General features: G+C 50.2%; 2 protein-coding genes across 2 annotated transcripts in view; both read left to right on the forward strand.

The window, feature by feature from the left end:
• Nucleotides 1-5,162, forward strand: part of LOC101949463 (heme A synthase COX15) — an 11,715-nt gene extending 6,553 nt beyond the window's left edge. Inside the window, exons 6-9 of the mRNA XM_024100442.3 lie at nucleotides 1,818-1,899; nucleotides 2,270-2,424; nucleotides 4,298-4,411; nucleotides 4,781-5,162. Of these exons, the coding sequence (XP_023956210.2) occupies nucleotides 1,818-1,899; nucleotides 2,270-2,424; nucleotides 4,298-4,411; nucleotides 4,781-4,912 (483 nt within the window). The 3' untranslated portion in view covers nucleotides 4,913-5,162. The remainder of the gene's footprint in view (nucleotides 1-1,817; nucleotides 1,900-2,269; nucleotides 2,425-4,297; nucleotides 4,412-4,780) is intronic.
• Nucleotides 5,163-9,847: 4,685 nt separating this feature from the next.
• Nucleotides 9,848-17,200, forward strand: ATP6V0E2 (ATPase H+ transporting V0 subunit e2). The gene is made up of 4 exons (XM_005289362.5): nucleotides 9,848-10,023; nucleotides 10,120-10,167; nucleotides 15,641-15,789; nucleotides 16,182-17,200. Exons 1-3 carry the CDS (start codon nucleotides 9,920-9,922, stop codon nucleotides 15,732-15,734), a joined length of 246 nt encoding a protein of 81 aa, XP_005289419.1. The 5' UTR covers nucleotides 9,848-9,919; the 3' UTR covers nucleotides 15,735-15,789; nucleotides 16,182-17,200.
• Nucleotides 17,201-17,348: the final 148 nt, after the last annotated feature.

Raw genomic sequence — 17,348 nt, forward strand, 5'->3', positions numbered from 1 at the left:
CCCTGGTCTAGGTAATACTGAGTCCTGCCATGAGTGCAGGGGACTGGACTAGATGACCTATCGGGTCCTTTCCAGTCCTGTGATTCTATGATTCTAAAACCACCTCCATTGACAACTCAATCTGGGACAGTTCCTCAGATTTGTCACCCAGAAAGACTGGCTCAGGTTGGGAATCTCCCTCCCATCTTCTGCAGTGAAGACCAATGTAAAGAATCCATTTTGTTTCTCTGGAGTGCCTTTTGTCTTTCTTGAGTGCTCCTTTGACACCTTGAATGTCTAGTGGCCCCACTGATTGTTTGGTAGGCTTCCTGCCTTTGATATACTTAAAACATTTTTGCTGTTAGTTTTTGTCTTTTCCTGGTTGCTTTTCAAATTTTTTTTTGGCCTGCCTAATTATACTTTTATGCTTGACTTGCCACAGTTTGTTCCTTTCTATTTTCCTCAGTAGGATTTGACTTCCAGTTTTTAAAGGATGTCTTTTTGCTTCTAACCACATCTTTTACTTTGCTGTTTAGCCATGGTGGCATTTTTTTTGGTCATCTTACTATTTATTTTTAATTTTTATTTGAGGTATGCATTTAGTTTGAGCCTCTATTATGGTGTTTTAAGTACTTTCTATGCAGCTTACACGTATTTCACCCTTGTGACTGTTCCTTTTAATTTCCATTTCACTAGCTTCCTCATTTTTGTGTAGTTCCCCTGTTTGAAGTTAAATGCTGCTGTGGTGGATTTCTTTGGTATCTCCCCGGCCCCCTTCCCACAAGGATGTTAAATTGAATTACATTATGGTCAAGTGGTTCAGCTTTATTCATCTTTTGGAGCAGATTCTGTGTTCCACTTAAGACTGAATGAAGAATTGCCTCTCCCTTTTTTGGATTCCAGGATTAGTTGCTCCGGAAAGCAGTCATTCATGGTATCTAGAAATTTTATTTATGCATCCCGTTCTGAGGTGAGACATACTCCGCCAATATGGGGATAATTGAAATCGCCCATTATTGGGCTTTCTCTTTTTTTGTAGCCTCTCTAATCTCCCTGAGCATTTCACAATCACTGTCCCATCCTGGTCAGGTAGTCAGTAGTATATTCCTACTGCTATGCTCATATTATTCAAACATGGAATTTCTATCCATAGACATTCTGTAGTACAGTTTGATTCATTTAAGATTTTTAGTATATTTGGCACTCTGCTTTCTTTAAGGTATAGTGCCATTCCCCCACCAGCACGACCTACTTTGTCATTCCTGTATATTTGTACTCTTGTATTATGGTTTGCCTTTTAATTATCATTGTTCCACCACATTTCTGTGATGTCTATTGTATCAATATCCTCACTTAATATCAGGCACTCAAGTTCACCCATCTTAATATTTAGACTTCCAGCATTTGTATACAAGCACTTACAAAATTTTGTCAATATTTGTCTGCCTTCCTATGATGTAATTGAATGGGTCTTTTTCATTTGACTGTTTCTCTTCAGTTCCTATCTGTATTTTATCAACTTCTGTCGTCTCCTCTACTAGGATATAAATCTTCCCCTTAAGGGGTGTCTCCGAAACGTGTGTTCCTTCACACTATTGATCATTGTGTCCTGTTGCTGTGAAAAGGGCGCAATTAGTGATCTCTTTAATCACAGGAATTTCCCCTTTGACACGCTGACTGCATTCACAAGCGGCCTCACTCTGTCTGTTTCTGCACTGGAGGAGCTTCCCCCTCCCCTGGTGCAGCCAGCTCGTCCCACCAGGAGCCTCAGCGCCCAGTCTCTTGCAAGGCCCCTGGGGAGTTTTTCTATAGCCCTTTTTGTGGCTTGTGTTTTACAGTTACCTGAAACCTATCAGCTCCTCCGTCTGAGACGATTTGCTCATGGGACTACAGGTCTCATCTTCCTCACTGCTCTCTCAGGTAAGGGCCTCTCCCATTGTAGGCTGCCTCCCTGCCTGCCCTATCACTCTCCTGAGGGGGTGGAATATATCAGATCCCCAAGAAGTTTCATGTCCCATGGGGGTTTAGCTCCTTTCACATGTATAGGTACCTTAGAATGGCCCTTGACAGTCCCAGACGGAGCAGCTGGAACATCTTCTGCAGGGCAGACTGTGTAACAGAGCATCACTGTCTGATCACCAATGTGTTGCCGTATGAGAAGGAATACACAACCAGGTTGCCCTGTCCTCAAGCCCAACTCCAAGCTTGCCTAATTCTAGAGGCTAGTCTGGTGTATCACCTGCCTCGTCCCTGGTATGTTAATACCTAACTCTCTTCTCTGGAATTACAGGTGCCTTTGTGGCCGGACTGGATGCAGGCCTTGTGTACAACTCCTTCCCCAAGATGGGGGAGCGCTGGATCCCAGACGATCTCCTCTCCTTCTCCCCAGTGCTGAAGAACATCTTTGAGAATCCCACTACTGTGCAGTTTAATCACAGGATATTGGTGAGTGCCACTCAGTCTCTTCTGGGGACCATGCCATCCTGTCATAGCTTTCCCTTCATTGGTCTCCTAAAGTCCGACGGCTCACTCTCCGCCTGCCTCCCACAGTGAACGGGGGTGAACTTCAGGGCATCCTATTCCTGGGAACTCATTACCTTCAAAAGGAGGAAACATGGTCTCTTAGCTGGCATGAGTCTCCTATTTATCTGTGAGGTAGTCTTGTTTGCTGGTGGTGGTCCTACTTCCATACCTGGCCTCCCTCCAGAAGGGACATGTTGGGAACAAGAGAGCCCTTCCTTCTATGTGCCTCAGTTTCCCCAATCTGTAAATGGGGGATAAAGCTGTCTGGCTCCTTCGTAAAGTGTTCTGAGAACCCTGGATGAAATAAAATTCGGATATCAGTGAAGAATTGGATATTGTACATCAGGGAACCCTTTACTTAAATGCCTTAACACTCAGAATGCTGTACAACTGCAAAGCTCTGTGCAAATAAGAACATAAGAACGGCTGTACTGGGTCAGACCAAAGGTCCATCCAGCCCAGTATCCTGTCTACCGACGGTGGCCAATGCCAGGTGCCCCAGAGGGAGTGAACCTAACAGGTAATGATCAAGTGATCTCTCTCCTGCCATCTATCTCCACCCTCTGACAAACAGAGGTTAGGGACCCCATTCCTTACCCATCCTGGCTAATAGCCATTAATGGACTTAACCTCCATGAATTTATCCAGTTCTCTTTTAAACGCTGTTATAGTCCTAGCCTTCACAACCTCCTCAGGTAAGGAGTTCCACAAGTTGACTGTGCCCTGTGTGAAGAATTTCCTTTTATTTGTTTTAAACCTGGCCCCTAGTTCTTATATTATGGGAACAAGTAAATAACTTTTCCTTATTCACCTTCTCCACATCACTCATGATTTTATATACCTCTATGATATCCCCCCTTAGTCTCCTCTTTTCCAAGCTGAAAAGTCCTAGCCTCTTTAATCTCTCCTCATATGGGACCCATTCCAAACCCCAATCATTTTAGTTGCCCTTCTCTGAACCTTTTCTAATGCCAGTATATCTTTTTTGAGATGAGGAGACCACATCTGTACGCAGTACTCAAGATCTGGGCGTATCATGGATTTATATAAGGGCAATAATATATTCTCCGTCTTATTCTCTATCCCCTTTTTAATGATTCCTAACATCCCGTTTGCTTTTTTGACTGCCGCTGCACACTGTGTGGACATCTTCAGAGAACCATCCACGATGATGCCAAGATCTTTTTCCTGATTGGTTGTAGCTAAATTAGCCCCCATAATATTGTATGTATAGTTGGGGTTATTTTTCCCAGTGTGCATTACTTTACATTTATCCACATTAAATTTCATTTGCCATTTTGCTGCCCAATCACTTAATTTTGTGAGATCTTTTTGAAGTGCTTCACAGTCTGCTTTGGTCTTATCTATCTTGAGCAGTTTAGTATCATCTGCAAACTTTGCCACTAACTCAGCTAGCTGCTTGTGCCAGTTCATGTGAACGTTTCTAGTATCCGCAATGTCATGGACTGAACTGCAATTGAGACCACAGACTGAGGGGAATACAGGTGAGTGCCTTGAGTTGGGATAGGCGTCGTGTGGTGACACAATGGTCAGAGTTGGGTCTGGTGTTACTGAACACCTTCGCTGATGATGTGCTTTAGGTGGCATCTGACACTAGCTAATAATGTGTGAAATGTAACGGTGCCCCATAAAACGTTGTCAGTGGAAAATGCAGCCAAACAAGTGTGTGATAATCTCCTTCCAGCCCCCATGTTAGCTGTTGTGTGGGGTTCCGTCCCCCACCCCTTCCCACACCCACTTCCCTCAAGTAACTGCTAGCTTCTTCCACCTCTAGGGGATCACCTCAGTCACTGCCATCACAGCACTCTATCTGCTGTCTCGGAAGATCCCCCTACCACGCAGGACCAAGATTGCCGTGGCTTCTTTAATGGCTGTGGCATATATGCAGGTACTGTCTCCTCTTCTCTCCTAGCACTAAGCTGCTGTGTCACATTCAGCAGAAGTAACTTTGGCTACCCAGGGCTGGCATGTGGACCTGCAGAGCCCATGGGAAAGTGAAGTGTGGCAGTAACTACAGGGTGGAGGCTGCACAGATCCAGGTGCCTGTGGCACAGTCTGTGCTATATGTGAGGATGGGGAGTCTGGGTCTTGACGTTTTTATTTCTGGAGCCTCTCCCTCTCCCAGTGGGTAGGGTTGTGATTGGGAACGTGGGGGTTGCTGGAAATGTATTGACAGACATACCCTGTGGAGTGCTTTAAAACATCATCGGTGTTGAATCAGCTGTTGCTCTTCTCACTCCTGGGTGCTTCTTGACAGGTGGGTCTGGGCATCAGCACCCTTCTACTGTATGTCCCAACTCCTCTGGCTGCCACTCACCAGTCGGGATCCCTGGCACTGCTCACGGTGGCTCTGTGGCTTATGAATGAACTACGTCGGGTCCCAAAATAGGCTGGCTTCAACTGGGCTCTCCAAGGACGTCTAGTTCTTTCCCCACTGCACTGATGTAGATGCTCCATCTGATTGCTTTCCTCTGTGGTGACTTGCTGGGGTTCGAAAGGTCTCTGAGTGGGGAGTTCTGCAAGCCTGAATTTAGACGGACCAGTATTTGCCGCTTTGTTTACTGCGACAAATTCTTGACTGTAAGATCATGTGCACTTTTGATTGTAAACTTTGTAACGTAAATTAATTTGTTTATTAAGCTGCTTGTCTTTGGCTGGATCCCTGGATCATGGGACTGGGAAGTGAGGGATGGACTGGGATGAATCTCCTCTGTGGTGGCAGCTGTTACGTGCTGTGGCATCTTAGTTCTTGTCTACACTACACCATTTTGTCGACAGAAGTCAGCTTTCATCAACAAAGCAGTGGAGGTGTACACACTACAATGCTCCTTCTGCCGACAAAATTCTCCTGCTTTGCTGACCAAATAAAACCACCTCCATGAAAGGCATAGAGCTTTCAGTGGCAAAGTTATATTGACAGTGTCAGTGTAGACACTGCGCTTGTAAATAGCCTCGAAGAGGTGTCCCACAATGCCCTTGCTGACTGCTCTGGTCAGCAGTTCGAACTCTGCTGCCCTGCACCCAGGTACACAGGTATCTGCCGCTCCCCCTTTAAGGGCCCAGGAAATTTTGAAAGTTCACTTCCAGTTTGCTCGGTGTGGAGAGCTCACATTGCATCTTCCCAGCTGACCAGGGTGGCTCCACGCAGCAAACTCTCGCTTGGAGCACAGCTGAGCTGTTCGATCTGTGCAGTCCCAGCTCCGCTCCAGCTGTGGGAACTTTGATACCTATGGTCAGATTTCTCGTGGCATGTTGAATAAGGGCTATGAAGGGGACACACAGCAGTGCCGTGGGAAGATAAAAGAGCTGAGGCAGGTGCACCAGAAGGCAAGAGAGTCAAACTGTTGCTCTGGTGCTGTGCCAAAGACCTGCCACTTCTATAAGGAGCTGGACGCCATCCTCGGCAGCAACCTCATCTCCGCCAAGAGCCCTGTGGATGCTTCAGTGGGGCTGGAGACAGCGGACTTAACCCCAAAGTCATGGACGAGAGGAGGTCAAGTTGGAGGACAACGTGGAGCACACGGCAGGGTCTTCTGTTGGCGCAGCGAATCGGGACCTCTTATCCACTCCAGAGGGGTCTAGCCAGTCCCAGCAGTCCGTCTCTGGCGCGTATGATGCAGAAGAGGAGAGCCCTGGTAAGTGATCTTTTTGAGTTGATGATGCTCAGTTCTATGCGGTAGAGCTGACCTTTGCTCTGTATATTCTAGAAGTGGGAGAAGGGATAGAAATGTACCAGACTAGTGGTGTTTGCATGTGCTTCACATTCCCCTATGCAGCTAAGCAGTGCTGCAGAACTGTGTCTTAACGCACACTGAAATTTCACGTGAATCCTCCAGAGAGTTCTCTAGGAAATTTTCCTGGAGGTACTCTCGAATCCTCTGCCGAAGGTTCCTTGGCAGAGCTGCTTTGTTCCTTCCCATGTCATAGGACGTTTTCCCATGCCAATCAGCAATCACTTGTGCCAGGGACCAAAGCGGCACAAAGGCAGGAGCATAGGGATCCAGTCTGAAGCTGCAGGCATGCAGGAGATGCACCCTTGCATACCCTTAGGAGTGAGAGATTGGCTTCAGAGACCCACACCTGTGGAAAATGATGGCAGAATTTACAATATTGTCCTTAGCTGCCTGCAATGATCCCCTTAAAAAAACCACCTAAATCCTTTGCCCCATCTTGAGCCCCATCTCCCGGGCGAAACTCACTATTTAGGGTGTTTGCCAAGCTATGTGCTTGCCAAGGGACAGTGAGAAACTGATTTGTATTTTAAAAAGAGATGTATTTTAGGGTAATTATTTAATGCTGTGTGTACACGAACAATCATACTTCTGTTTATTTCTTGTACTTCTGCAGATGTGGCCTTCAACGGTGCAGGGCCTCTGCCAGATAAGGAAGCCACTAAGGAGGACACGTTTCGAGAGGTGCTCCAATCCTCAGATGGTGAAAAACGCAGGGCATGGAGAGAGATTTTAAAGGAAAATTTTAAAATAGGCGAGAAAGGAGAGCCAGGAGCAAATTTTACTAGGCCAGATGCGGATGATAAAAGTGATGGGAGCAGCAAAAGGAGATGTTGAAGTTCTTAATCACACTGCAGGCAGAACACGTGTGCTCAGCCCCCCAAACGTAAAACTGCTTTCCGTGCCCTCCCACAAATTCCTTGCAACATCCTGGCCCATCTCGGTATCCTGTTCACTCCACCCCTTCAGACAGCTTCTAAAATGACTTGCAGATAGCTATAAGAGCCTATACTGCCCTTTTTGTTTGTGCTGGTAATTGGTATTTAATAAAAACATACACTCTGAAAGATAGCCAATCTTTGTCTCCTACACATGGTGGTTGCTGCTGGAATAAATACACTGTGGCAATTTGATCATTTATCAGTGATCTGGATGATGGGATTAATTGCACCCTCAGCAAGTTCGCAGATGACACTAAGCTGGGGGGCAAGGTAGATACACTGGAGGGTAGCGATAGGGTCCAGAGTGACCTAGAGAAATTGGAGGATTGGGCCAAAAGAAATCTGATGAGGTTCACCAAGGACAAGTGCAGAGTCCTGCACTTAGGAAGAATCCCATGCACCGCTACAGGCTGGGGACTGACTGGCTAAGCAGCAGTTCTGCAGAAAAGGACCTGGGGATTACAGTGGACGAGAAGCTGGATATGAGTCAGCAGTGTGCCCTTGTTGCCAAGAAGGCCAATGGCATATTTGGCTGTATTAGTAGGAGCATTGCCAGCAGATCGAGGGAAGTGATTATTCCCCTCTAGTGGGCACAGGTGAGGCCACACCCAGAGTATTGCGTTGTTTTGGTGTCTCTCCCCTCTTCCCCCCCCCCCCCCCCCCCCCACTACAGGAGGGATGTGGACAAATTGGAGAGTCCAGCAAAGGGCAACGAAAATGATTAGAGGTAGCTTCCACACAGCAATGCCCTATGCTTCACCACCACAAGGGCAGCTCTTATTTTGGTGTCCTTGTGCCAGCGTGCTGGGGTGAGCTCTGCACAAAGTTCCAGGTAGGTGCGATGCTACTACTCAATGCTTGTTTCTTGAGCCCAAAACCGACAGTACACTGTGTGCAGCTGTTCTGGAAATGCCAAAAGTAATCTGATGTTTCTTTCCATGGCGCACAGCTGGTCAGGCACCTCTGATTCCTGTTCAGTTTAGGAGGACATGATCTATTACATGCCCATCTGTGATGTGTTCATAACAGTGACTACAACAACAGTTGTTTAGTCTGCAGAAGAGAAGAATGAGGGGGGATTTGATAGCTGCTTTCAACTACCTGAAAGGGGGTTCCAAAGAGGATGGAGCTCGGCTGTTCTCAGTGGTGGCAGATGACAGAACAAGGAGTAATGGTCTCAAGTTGCAGTGGTGGAGGTTTAGGTGGGATATTAGGAAACACTATTTCACTAGGAAGGCGGTGAAGCACTGGAATGGGTTACCTAGGGAGGTGGTGGAATCTCCTTCTTTGGAGGTTTTTAAGGTCAGGCTTGACAAAGCCCTGGCTGGGATGATTTAGGTGGGGATTGGTTCTGCTTTGAGCAGGGGGTGGGACTAGATGAGCTCCTGAGGTCCCTTCCAACCCTGATATTCTATGAACAGTGACTGTTGAAAAATGCAGAGAGGCAGTTGGAAGCTCATGGAATGATGGGATGGAAAAAACTGCATCATGGGATGTTGCACCTGCACCCATGAAGCACTACAATCCACTACCTTCCCACAAGGCCTAGCTGCAGAAGAGGGGGAGAGGAGAGAACTTGTTCACCTTAGCCTCTAAGGATAGAACCAGAAACAATGGGTTTAAACTGCAGCAAGGGAGGTCTAGGTTGGACATTAGGAAAAAGTTCCTAACTGTCAGGGTGGTTAAACACTGGAACAAATTGCCTAGGGAGGTTGTGGAATCTCCGTCTCTGGAGATATTTAAGAGGCGGTTAGATAAATGTCTATCAGGGATGGTCTAGACAGTATTTGGTCCTGCCATGCGGGCAGGGGACTGGACTCGATGACCTCTCGAGGTCCCTTCCAGTACTAGAATCTATGAATCTAGGGGGAGCAGCACGGTGCGATAGCTACCCACCGTGCACTGCTCTCACGGTTGGTGCTAGAGCACCAAGTGGATGTGCTCTGCCAACAGGAGCGCAGTGTGAACATGCACAAGCGAGGTCATTGTACCGGGTTTTAGTGTCAGCATAACGCGCTTTGACAAAGCCGTGTAGGGCAGACACGGCTCTAGCACTCACTGCTGCAGCAAGACCCAGGAGTGGGTGATGCCCGTGTAAGTGCAGCGGGCTCTGCCCGCGGCTGCGGGCAGGTAGGAACAGCGCCCGTCCCCCCGCCGACCGGTCACTCTCACAGCCCGGGCGTTACAGGGCGTTGGCCCCACGCCAGGCTCCGGGCTCTCCGCTGCAGCAGGGCGCTGACACTACAGTGGGGCGGGGGAGGACGTCTCTGCACGAGGCAGCCCCCCCCCCCCGGGAGGTTCCGTTCAACGGGCACGTGCTGCTGCGTTGGGAGGGGGGGTCAGCCGGGCCATGCAGCCCCGCCCCGTGCGAACAGCGGCGGCCGCCCGCAGCTGCAAATGTGGGGCGGGGCGAGCAGCAGGGAGCCCGCCCGGAGCCGGCACTGCGCACGCGCAGGGCCTCGCCCCGTTTCCCCCTAGCGGCCGGCTCAGGCTGCGGCAGCCCCGCGCCCACGTCACCGTCCGCAGGCCGGCAACTAGCCAATGGAGGCGGCCGCCGTGGGCGGGGCGGGGCGCCCGGGCTAACGAGGAGTGGTCTCCGACTGCGCCAAGGGGCGGGAGCGAGCGGCTGCGTGGGCCAATGGGTCTCGAGGGGGCGGGGCCGCGGCTCGGTACGGTGGCCGCGCTGGTGTGGCTGAGGAGGCTCGGTTTGCTCGCCCGGCCGCCATGACCGCGCACAGCTTCGCGCTGCCGCTGATCCTCTTCTCCGCCTTCTGGGGCCTCGTGGGCGTCGCCGCGCCCTGGTTCGTGCCCAAGGGGCCCAACCGCGGGTAAGAGCCCGGGGCGCCCCCGCCCCCGCCGGCCCGCCCCCGCCGCAGGACCCCGCCCGCCCCCCCGCCCGCGCTAACCGGCCTCTCTCTCCGCAGGGTCACCATCACCATGCTGGTCACCGGCGCCGTGTGCTGCTACCTCTTGTGAGTGCGCGCGGCGCTCCGGGGGGCGGGGGCGGGGGGCAGCGAGCGTCCCGCGTGCGCGAGTCCCGCTGGGAATGGGGCCAGTCCCGCGCTCGGCGCTGCCGGGGGTGTCGGTCCCCGCCTGGCTCGGGGTGTCCCCTCCGCAAGGGGGGTGGGTCCCCCGCCCTGCGCCCCCCCACGCCCTGCCCCCCTACAACTCCCACGCCCTGCCCGGCCCCTGCCTGGCTCGGGGTGTCCCCTCCGCAAGGGGGGTGGGTCCCCCGCCCTGCGCCCCCCCACGCCCTGCCCGGCCCCTGCCTGGCTCGGGGTGTCCCCTCCGCAAGGGGGGTGGGTCCCCCGCCCTGCGCCCCCCCACGCCCTGCCCCCCTACAACTCCCACGCCCTGCCCGGCCCCTGCCTGGCTCGGGGTGTCCCCTCCGCAAGGGGGGTGGGTCCTCCGCCCTGCGCCCCTACAACCCCCCCTGCGCCCCCATAGCCCCCCCCACGCCCTGCGCCCCCATAGCCTCCCCCCACGCCGTGCCCGGCCCCTGCCTTTCTCGGGGTGTCCCCTCCGCAAGGGGGGTGGGACCCCCCGCCCTGCGCCCCTACAACCCCCCATGCCCTGCCCGGCCCCCGCCTTTCTCGGGGTGTCGCCTCCGCAAGGAGTGTGGGCCCCCCAGGCCCTGCGCCCCCATAGCCCCCCCCCGCCCTGCCTGGCTGCCCCCCCGCCCTGCCTGGCTGCCCCCCCCCCGCCTGCTCTCCCACGCCCTGCCCGGGCCCCCTCACCGCCCTGCCCCCCTGCCCGGGCCCCCTCACCGCCCTGCCCCCCTGCCCGGGCCCCCACGCCCTGTGCTGTGGGCTCCAGAGAGTTCTAGGAGCAGAGGAACTGTTAGTCTGACCAGCCCTATAACAGAAACGCCATAAAATTTCCCCCAGTTCCGAAGAGATGGAGAATCCAGCGCTTCCCTTGGGAGGCTGTTCCAGTGGCTACTCACCCTCACTGTTAAACATTTAAACCTTTTCTTTCTCATTTGAATTTGCCTGTCCCCACAATCAGCCATTGACTTGCTCTGTCTCTCTCAGCTAGATAGATGAGCCTTTTAGTACCTTGTATCTTTTGCTAATGAAGATTCTTTTACACTGTAATGAACTCACCTCTCCATCTTACTTTTGATAAACTAAACAGGTTGAACTAGCAACATCTCTCCTTCAAAGGCATTTGTGCCCTCTACAGTTTTTCAAGATCCTTTTCTCAATATGACCAGTAGAACTGGACTCTCTTCCAGTGCTAGCCTTCGCCAATGCCTACACAGAGGTATCAGAGTAGCAGCCGTGTTAGTCTGTATCCGCAAAAAGAACAGGAGTACTTGTGGCACCTTAGAGACTAACAAATTTATTAGAGCATAAGCTTTCGTGGACTACAGCCCACTTCTTCGGATGCATATAGAATCTACATCCGAAGAAGTGGGCTGTAGCCCACGAAAGCTTATGCTCTAATAAATTTGTTAGTCTCTAAGGTGCCACAAGTACTCCTGCTCTCTTTACATAGAGGTAAAATCACCTCTGTGCTCCTACTCCCCAGTTTTTACGGCTGCAGAATGCATTAGCCCTTTTTGCCACAGTATGGCAGGGGAGCTCACATAGAGTTGCTTGACCACTGTGACCCCTTAAATTCCTTGGAGTCACTGCTTTCTGGAATACAGACCCGCATTCTGTAGGGCAGTGTTGGAATTATTATTATTTACCTCGGCATTATCATGACACTTATTTCACCAGAAATTCATTTATTAAATCCAAGGCCTGAATGGCATTTATACAGTTGCTCTAAACATGCCTAAATAATAAGCAGTTTACTATGTCCAGACAGTAACAAAACATTTATAAGCATGTGATCAAGATACTTACAAGCACGATAAGCCCAAGGATAAGCCCATACTGCTCGGCTCCAACGTGGGCAGGCAGGTATTAGCAATGAACCCTTTAAGTGTTCACTTTTTATACCCTTCAGCAAACAAGTGATGTCGTAGCCAAGCACTGACTTCAACTGAAAACCAATTGTAGACAGTTCACCCATATGTCCAGTCTTAATCCAGATAGCATTTGCAGCCGCCTTTCCCCCCAGGGCCTTTCCTCCCTTCTTGCTGCCCAGCAGTTTAGCCGAGAACTGAATGTTTATCTGAACGATCAGAAGGTGAAGCATGAAGTAGAACTGCTCTATCTAGATGTGACCTTAGACCGCACACTGAGTTACCATGCCCACCTGAAGAAGATAACAGCTAAAGTTAAGACGCAACAATCTTCTTAGCAAACTGGCAGGTTCGTCATGAGGTGCTCGAGCTCCAACTTTGCAGACGTCAGCTCTTGCCGCCTCGTATTTGGTGGCGGAGTACAGCGCACCAGTTTGGAGTCTATCATCACACACCAGTCTGGCGGATACACAGTTACATGCTGCCATGCGTATCATCTCCAGCATCCTGTGTCCGACTCTACTCCCATGGCTTCCAGTTCTGAGCACTATCGCTGCTCCTCCCATCAGACGAGAGGTTGCCACTGGCAAGTTACTAGCCTGCTGGTGCACAATGACCTTTTAAAACCACCAGCTGCACGTTTGCTGTCACGTCGCCCATTATGGTCTCATCCTCCAGGCCAGGATGTTAGGGTGGGAACACTCTGGCAAGAGGAATGGATATCTGTTATAATCCCCAACCAGTCCCTGGTTGCCAATCCCACAATTTGCCTGACTGGGTTTGAACTGCCCCGTTGCCAGTGGTCCCTGGTGAACAGATTCCGGACTGGGCAAGGTCTCTGTGCAGCCAACCAGTATCGCTGGGCCTTTGTGCAGCTGCGATGCAACACAGATGATGACGCACAGTCGATGAATGCCTGCTGACTAGGTTCAGCGGTGGCCTAGAAGAACTGAATCACGCCACTGAAGATCCCTTCACTCGGCTAGACAACTATGCACACGCTAAATAAGAAACAGTTTATCCATTGCACCTGGGTTCACATAGGCTTTACTTTTAAGATAACACTGGTATGGGTTGGGAAGGGCCATGTTGGCTCATTTTAAGACTGATTGTTTGGCTTATTTAAAATCATCTGTTGTCACCCCTATCGCCAGAGGCTTCTTTTTAGAAACATGCCCTTATCTCATCAGTTATTCTTTGAGCCACACATTCTCCCTACTTCTTTCCTTCTGCCCTTATAACTCTTGGTTTCTTTTACTTGCTAGTTAGGGCCTTTTTTACAACACATTTCTTCAACCAAACTTAAGTTCACTTTCATTCTCTAGTTTTATATTTCACGCCTTGTACCTAGAGGTGTGACCTTGCATTTGGCTGTATTAACATGCAAGTTGTTTGGGCCCAGTTTATCAAGTGATCCGGATGGCTCTAGGTGACTGTCCTCTCCTTATCATTATTTACTATTCTGCCAATCTTAGTGTCTTCTGCAGATTTATCAGCAGTGCTTTTATATTTACTTGCACGCTGTTGATAAAAACATTGAATGGTGTCCGGCCTAGAACTAGTTCCTCAGAACTCCACTAGAAACACCTCCATTTGATGATGATTCCCCATTGACAAATGCCTGTTCAGAATTGTCAGTCAGTTTTTAATCCATTTAATGTGTACTCTACAGATATTGTATAGTGCTAATTTTTTAATCGGAATGTCATGTGGTACTAAGTCAAACACCTTACAGAAGTCTAAGTATATTACAACTATGTGGTTACCTTTATCAATCAAACTTGTAATCTCATCAAAGAATGAAGCTGAGTTTGTTTGACAAGACCTGTTTTCCATAAAACCATGTTGACTGGCATTAATTATATATATTCCCATCCTTTAATTCTTTATTGATTTGAGGTGGTATCAGCTTTTCCATTAGCTTGCCTGTGACTGATGTCAAGATAACCAGCCTGTAATTACCTAGGTAATCCCACTTGCCCTTTTGGCACATTAGCGCTCTTCTGGAATTTCCCTGATATTGCAAAACTTACTAAAATGAACATCAGTGGGGCAGAGAGAACAGAACTATTGATTGAACACTTCTGCCTCTTTTACCATCTCATCAAGTAATGGGCCTGGACCATTGTTAAGATTTCTTTTATTGCTAATGTACCTTCTTTGTGCCAGCCATGGACTTTTTCCTGCAGTCTTCAACTTCCCTTATATGTTTTCTACACTTCATAACTAATTTATATCAATTGCTGTTTTTCCCCATTTCCCCCTCTCCCCTAGTGTGTTTATATAAATTTCTAATATCTGCCTTCGCTTTCCCACTGAACCAGGATACGCTTTTAGCCACAAGTGGTCCACTTTATTGATTATGGAATTGTGGGGGTTTTGGCCATCTAAAAAGCTCTTCATAAAGAAACGCCTAATTTTTATTCACATTTTTCTGTCTAAAATTTTCCTCCCAATCAACTTCACAATTTTCTTCAGGTTTGGGAAATTAGCCCTTTTGAAGCTGTATGAGATAGACAGACACAGACAGACAGATAAAAATTACCAGTTGGGACTGTTCTCTGTCCATACTGAATGTAATCAAATCATGATCCCTAGGCAACCACCAACTTTCCGTCTTTATCCATCTTTATCCATCCTACTGAGATTCAAAGTAGTTACCTTATGTTGGGAGCAATACATCTTTTGTGTTAGAAAATTGTAAGTTAGAAACTAAGTTTTTCTTATGCTGGAGGGCTCATGCAGCCAGATCTCCCACATAGAAGTCCCCTGTTTTGTTTTGTTTTGTTTCCCCCCCCACACCTTACACACATGTGCCTAAGGAGTAACTTAACCTGTTCTCTGGTTTGATTCAGTGTTCTGTAACAGACCGCCCCAGTACCCCATCCTGGGCTTTGTTAGCACATGAATCCATATACACTCAAGAACCCGTGATTCTGAGTTATCAATAACAGTGTCTTTCAGGTAGAATGCCACTTCCCCACACCCCTCTTTTAGCCACTCCATCCTTTATAAGAGGTATTAACCAGTGACTTTAACGTTCCAGTCATGTGAATTGACCCACGGGGTCTCAGTAATAGCAGCTATAGCAAGGCCTGGTCTACACTTGAAAGTTAGATTGGTGTTGCTCAGGGGTGTGGAAAATTCACACTTGAGTACCATAACTATGCCACTAACCCCCGGAGTAGACAGGGCTAGGCTGCTGGAAGGATGCTTCTGTCAGCCTAGCTACAGGTGGAGTTCCTACAGCGATGGGGAAAACCCTCCTTGTTGCTGTGGGAAGCATCTCCACTATGGCAATACTGCTCTAGTGCCCTTAGTGTACAAGCCTGTCATTTCCAATTCCTCTCACTTCTTACCCAGATGCCTAGCACATTTCTTCACTCTTGGCCACCTCCAGATTCAAACCCTGAGTTTGAACCTCCCGTGCCCGCTTAGTGTACCCTCCCTTTGGGGTGTTCTGTAGTGCCTGGCAGCTCCTGCCAGTCTCCACGGGGGGAGAGTCACTCACTGTCTGTTCTTTGCAGCTGGCTCATCGCCATCTTGGCTCAGGCAAACCCCCTGTTTGGGCCCCAGCTGAAGAATGAGACCATCTGGTATGTGCGCTTCCTGTGGGAGTGACCTGTGTCCAGCCCAGAAGGTACCAGGAAGGAGATGAGATCACCCATCTATCATGGTGAATGGAGCCTCCTGTGGGACAAACCACCTGGAATTGGGGAATTGGGGGTTTGTGGCATAGGCCCTCCCTTGATCTGCTACCCTGGCATGGCTTGGGATGGGGGCAAGAGTTACTTTACAGAAATGAACTCGTGCAAGCCGGGTGCTTTACGCTGCAGCTGCCCGGGCAGTTTCCGGTTGGCTTTGGTGTCTGTCATTGACTCCTTGGGAAGGTGGTTTGCTGCTGCCCGTTAGTGCTCTGTTCTGGAGCCAAATCGAGGATCCCTGGGTTCAGCCAGGAGAGGGTCGTTCTCCCCTGTAAGTGGGTCTCCCTCTTCCTGGGGTGGCTCTTTGGGTCCCCTTCACGGGAAAGAGTTTGGCACTAAACATCTCCCTATTGTTCTCTCTCAGCTCCTTCTGAAATCCAGATGTTGCCCCATCCTCTGCACCCTCCAGTGCCGTCCTGCCAGAGCTGGACCCCAGGTCAGACCACCTGCAGCACCACACCTGAGCCACTGCATTGAGGAACCAAAAAGCCAAGGGCCACCTGTGCAGCCCTGTCTGAGGCATGACCCCCACCCCAAGATGGGCCCTGAGGAGTAGGGGTTCCCCTAGCGGAGCTGGGCCCAAGCTCCCCTTTCTGAGCCAGGCGCTGTAGAGGGAAGTCCCACCTCCTTAGCATGGGAGAGAGTCTGAAGTGGCTGGTTGAGCTCTGTGGTTCCCAAGGAATTGGCTGGTGCTGAAGCCCACCCCGCCCCTTCGCTACAAGGACCCCGACGTGCTGCTGATCAAGCATGGGAGCAGCACCAGTTGCCTCTGTTTAGCCCTTAAAGCGGGGAGTGGAGACCTGAGTTTAACCTCATGATTCCTGTTGCATGAAATCCTGCCCCCAAACCAAACCGCCCTAGAATCTTAGGCCTCGTCTGGGCCTGGCAGCCCCTATCCTCTGGCCTGTGCATGTGAGAACCAGAACCCGAGACATCCTCTGGATACGGAGCCCCCTCGGTGCTACCTGGGCCCTGGAGCAGCATCCCTGCTGATTGGTGGCCATTGCTGACTATTGCTGGGGGTGAGTCCTGAGGAATAGGATGCTGACGGGGGGAGGGAGTGCTGTGCTAGAAGTCATGGTGAGTGGGTAGGTCGGGGTGGGACTCTCCTGTGTCAGTCTAGAGGGAGAGGGCTCCTCTTTCCCTCCCCGAGAGAGGTCCTGGTCCTGGAGCTGGTGCCACAGATACCAGGCTCTTCTCTGTTGGGAGGGTTCCCACTCTCACCCCCTCTTGTGTGTTCTGGTTGTGGGGCAGGTGCTGACAATCTGGGCAGTGTCCTGGCCTACCCCTCCCTTTCCCATATTTATTGGTTAACTGCAGTGTATTTGTCTTGTTTTGTGTTTAAAATTGTGTTGTGAAAATAAATGTTTTTCTAGTAAGTGACTCTAGCAGCAACAGCTCTAGTCTCCCTTGCTGCTGCTACAAGGTCTAGGAAAAGCCCTAGGTGCAGCATCTCTTCCTTCCCCTACCCCCTACGCTGACCTTGCTGCAGGGGAGAAGAAATACGGGCCTTGCCTGTGCTTGGCACTGG

Source organism: Chrysemys picta, chromosome 7, assembly GCF_011386835.1.
Source record: "Chrysemys picta bellii isolate R12L10 chromosome 7, ASM1138683v2, whole genome shotgun sequence".
Taxonomy (NCBI): Eukaryota; Metazoa; Chordata; order Testudines; family Emydidae; genus Chrysemys; species Chrysemys picta.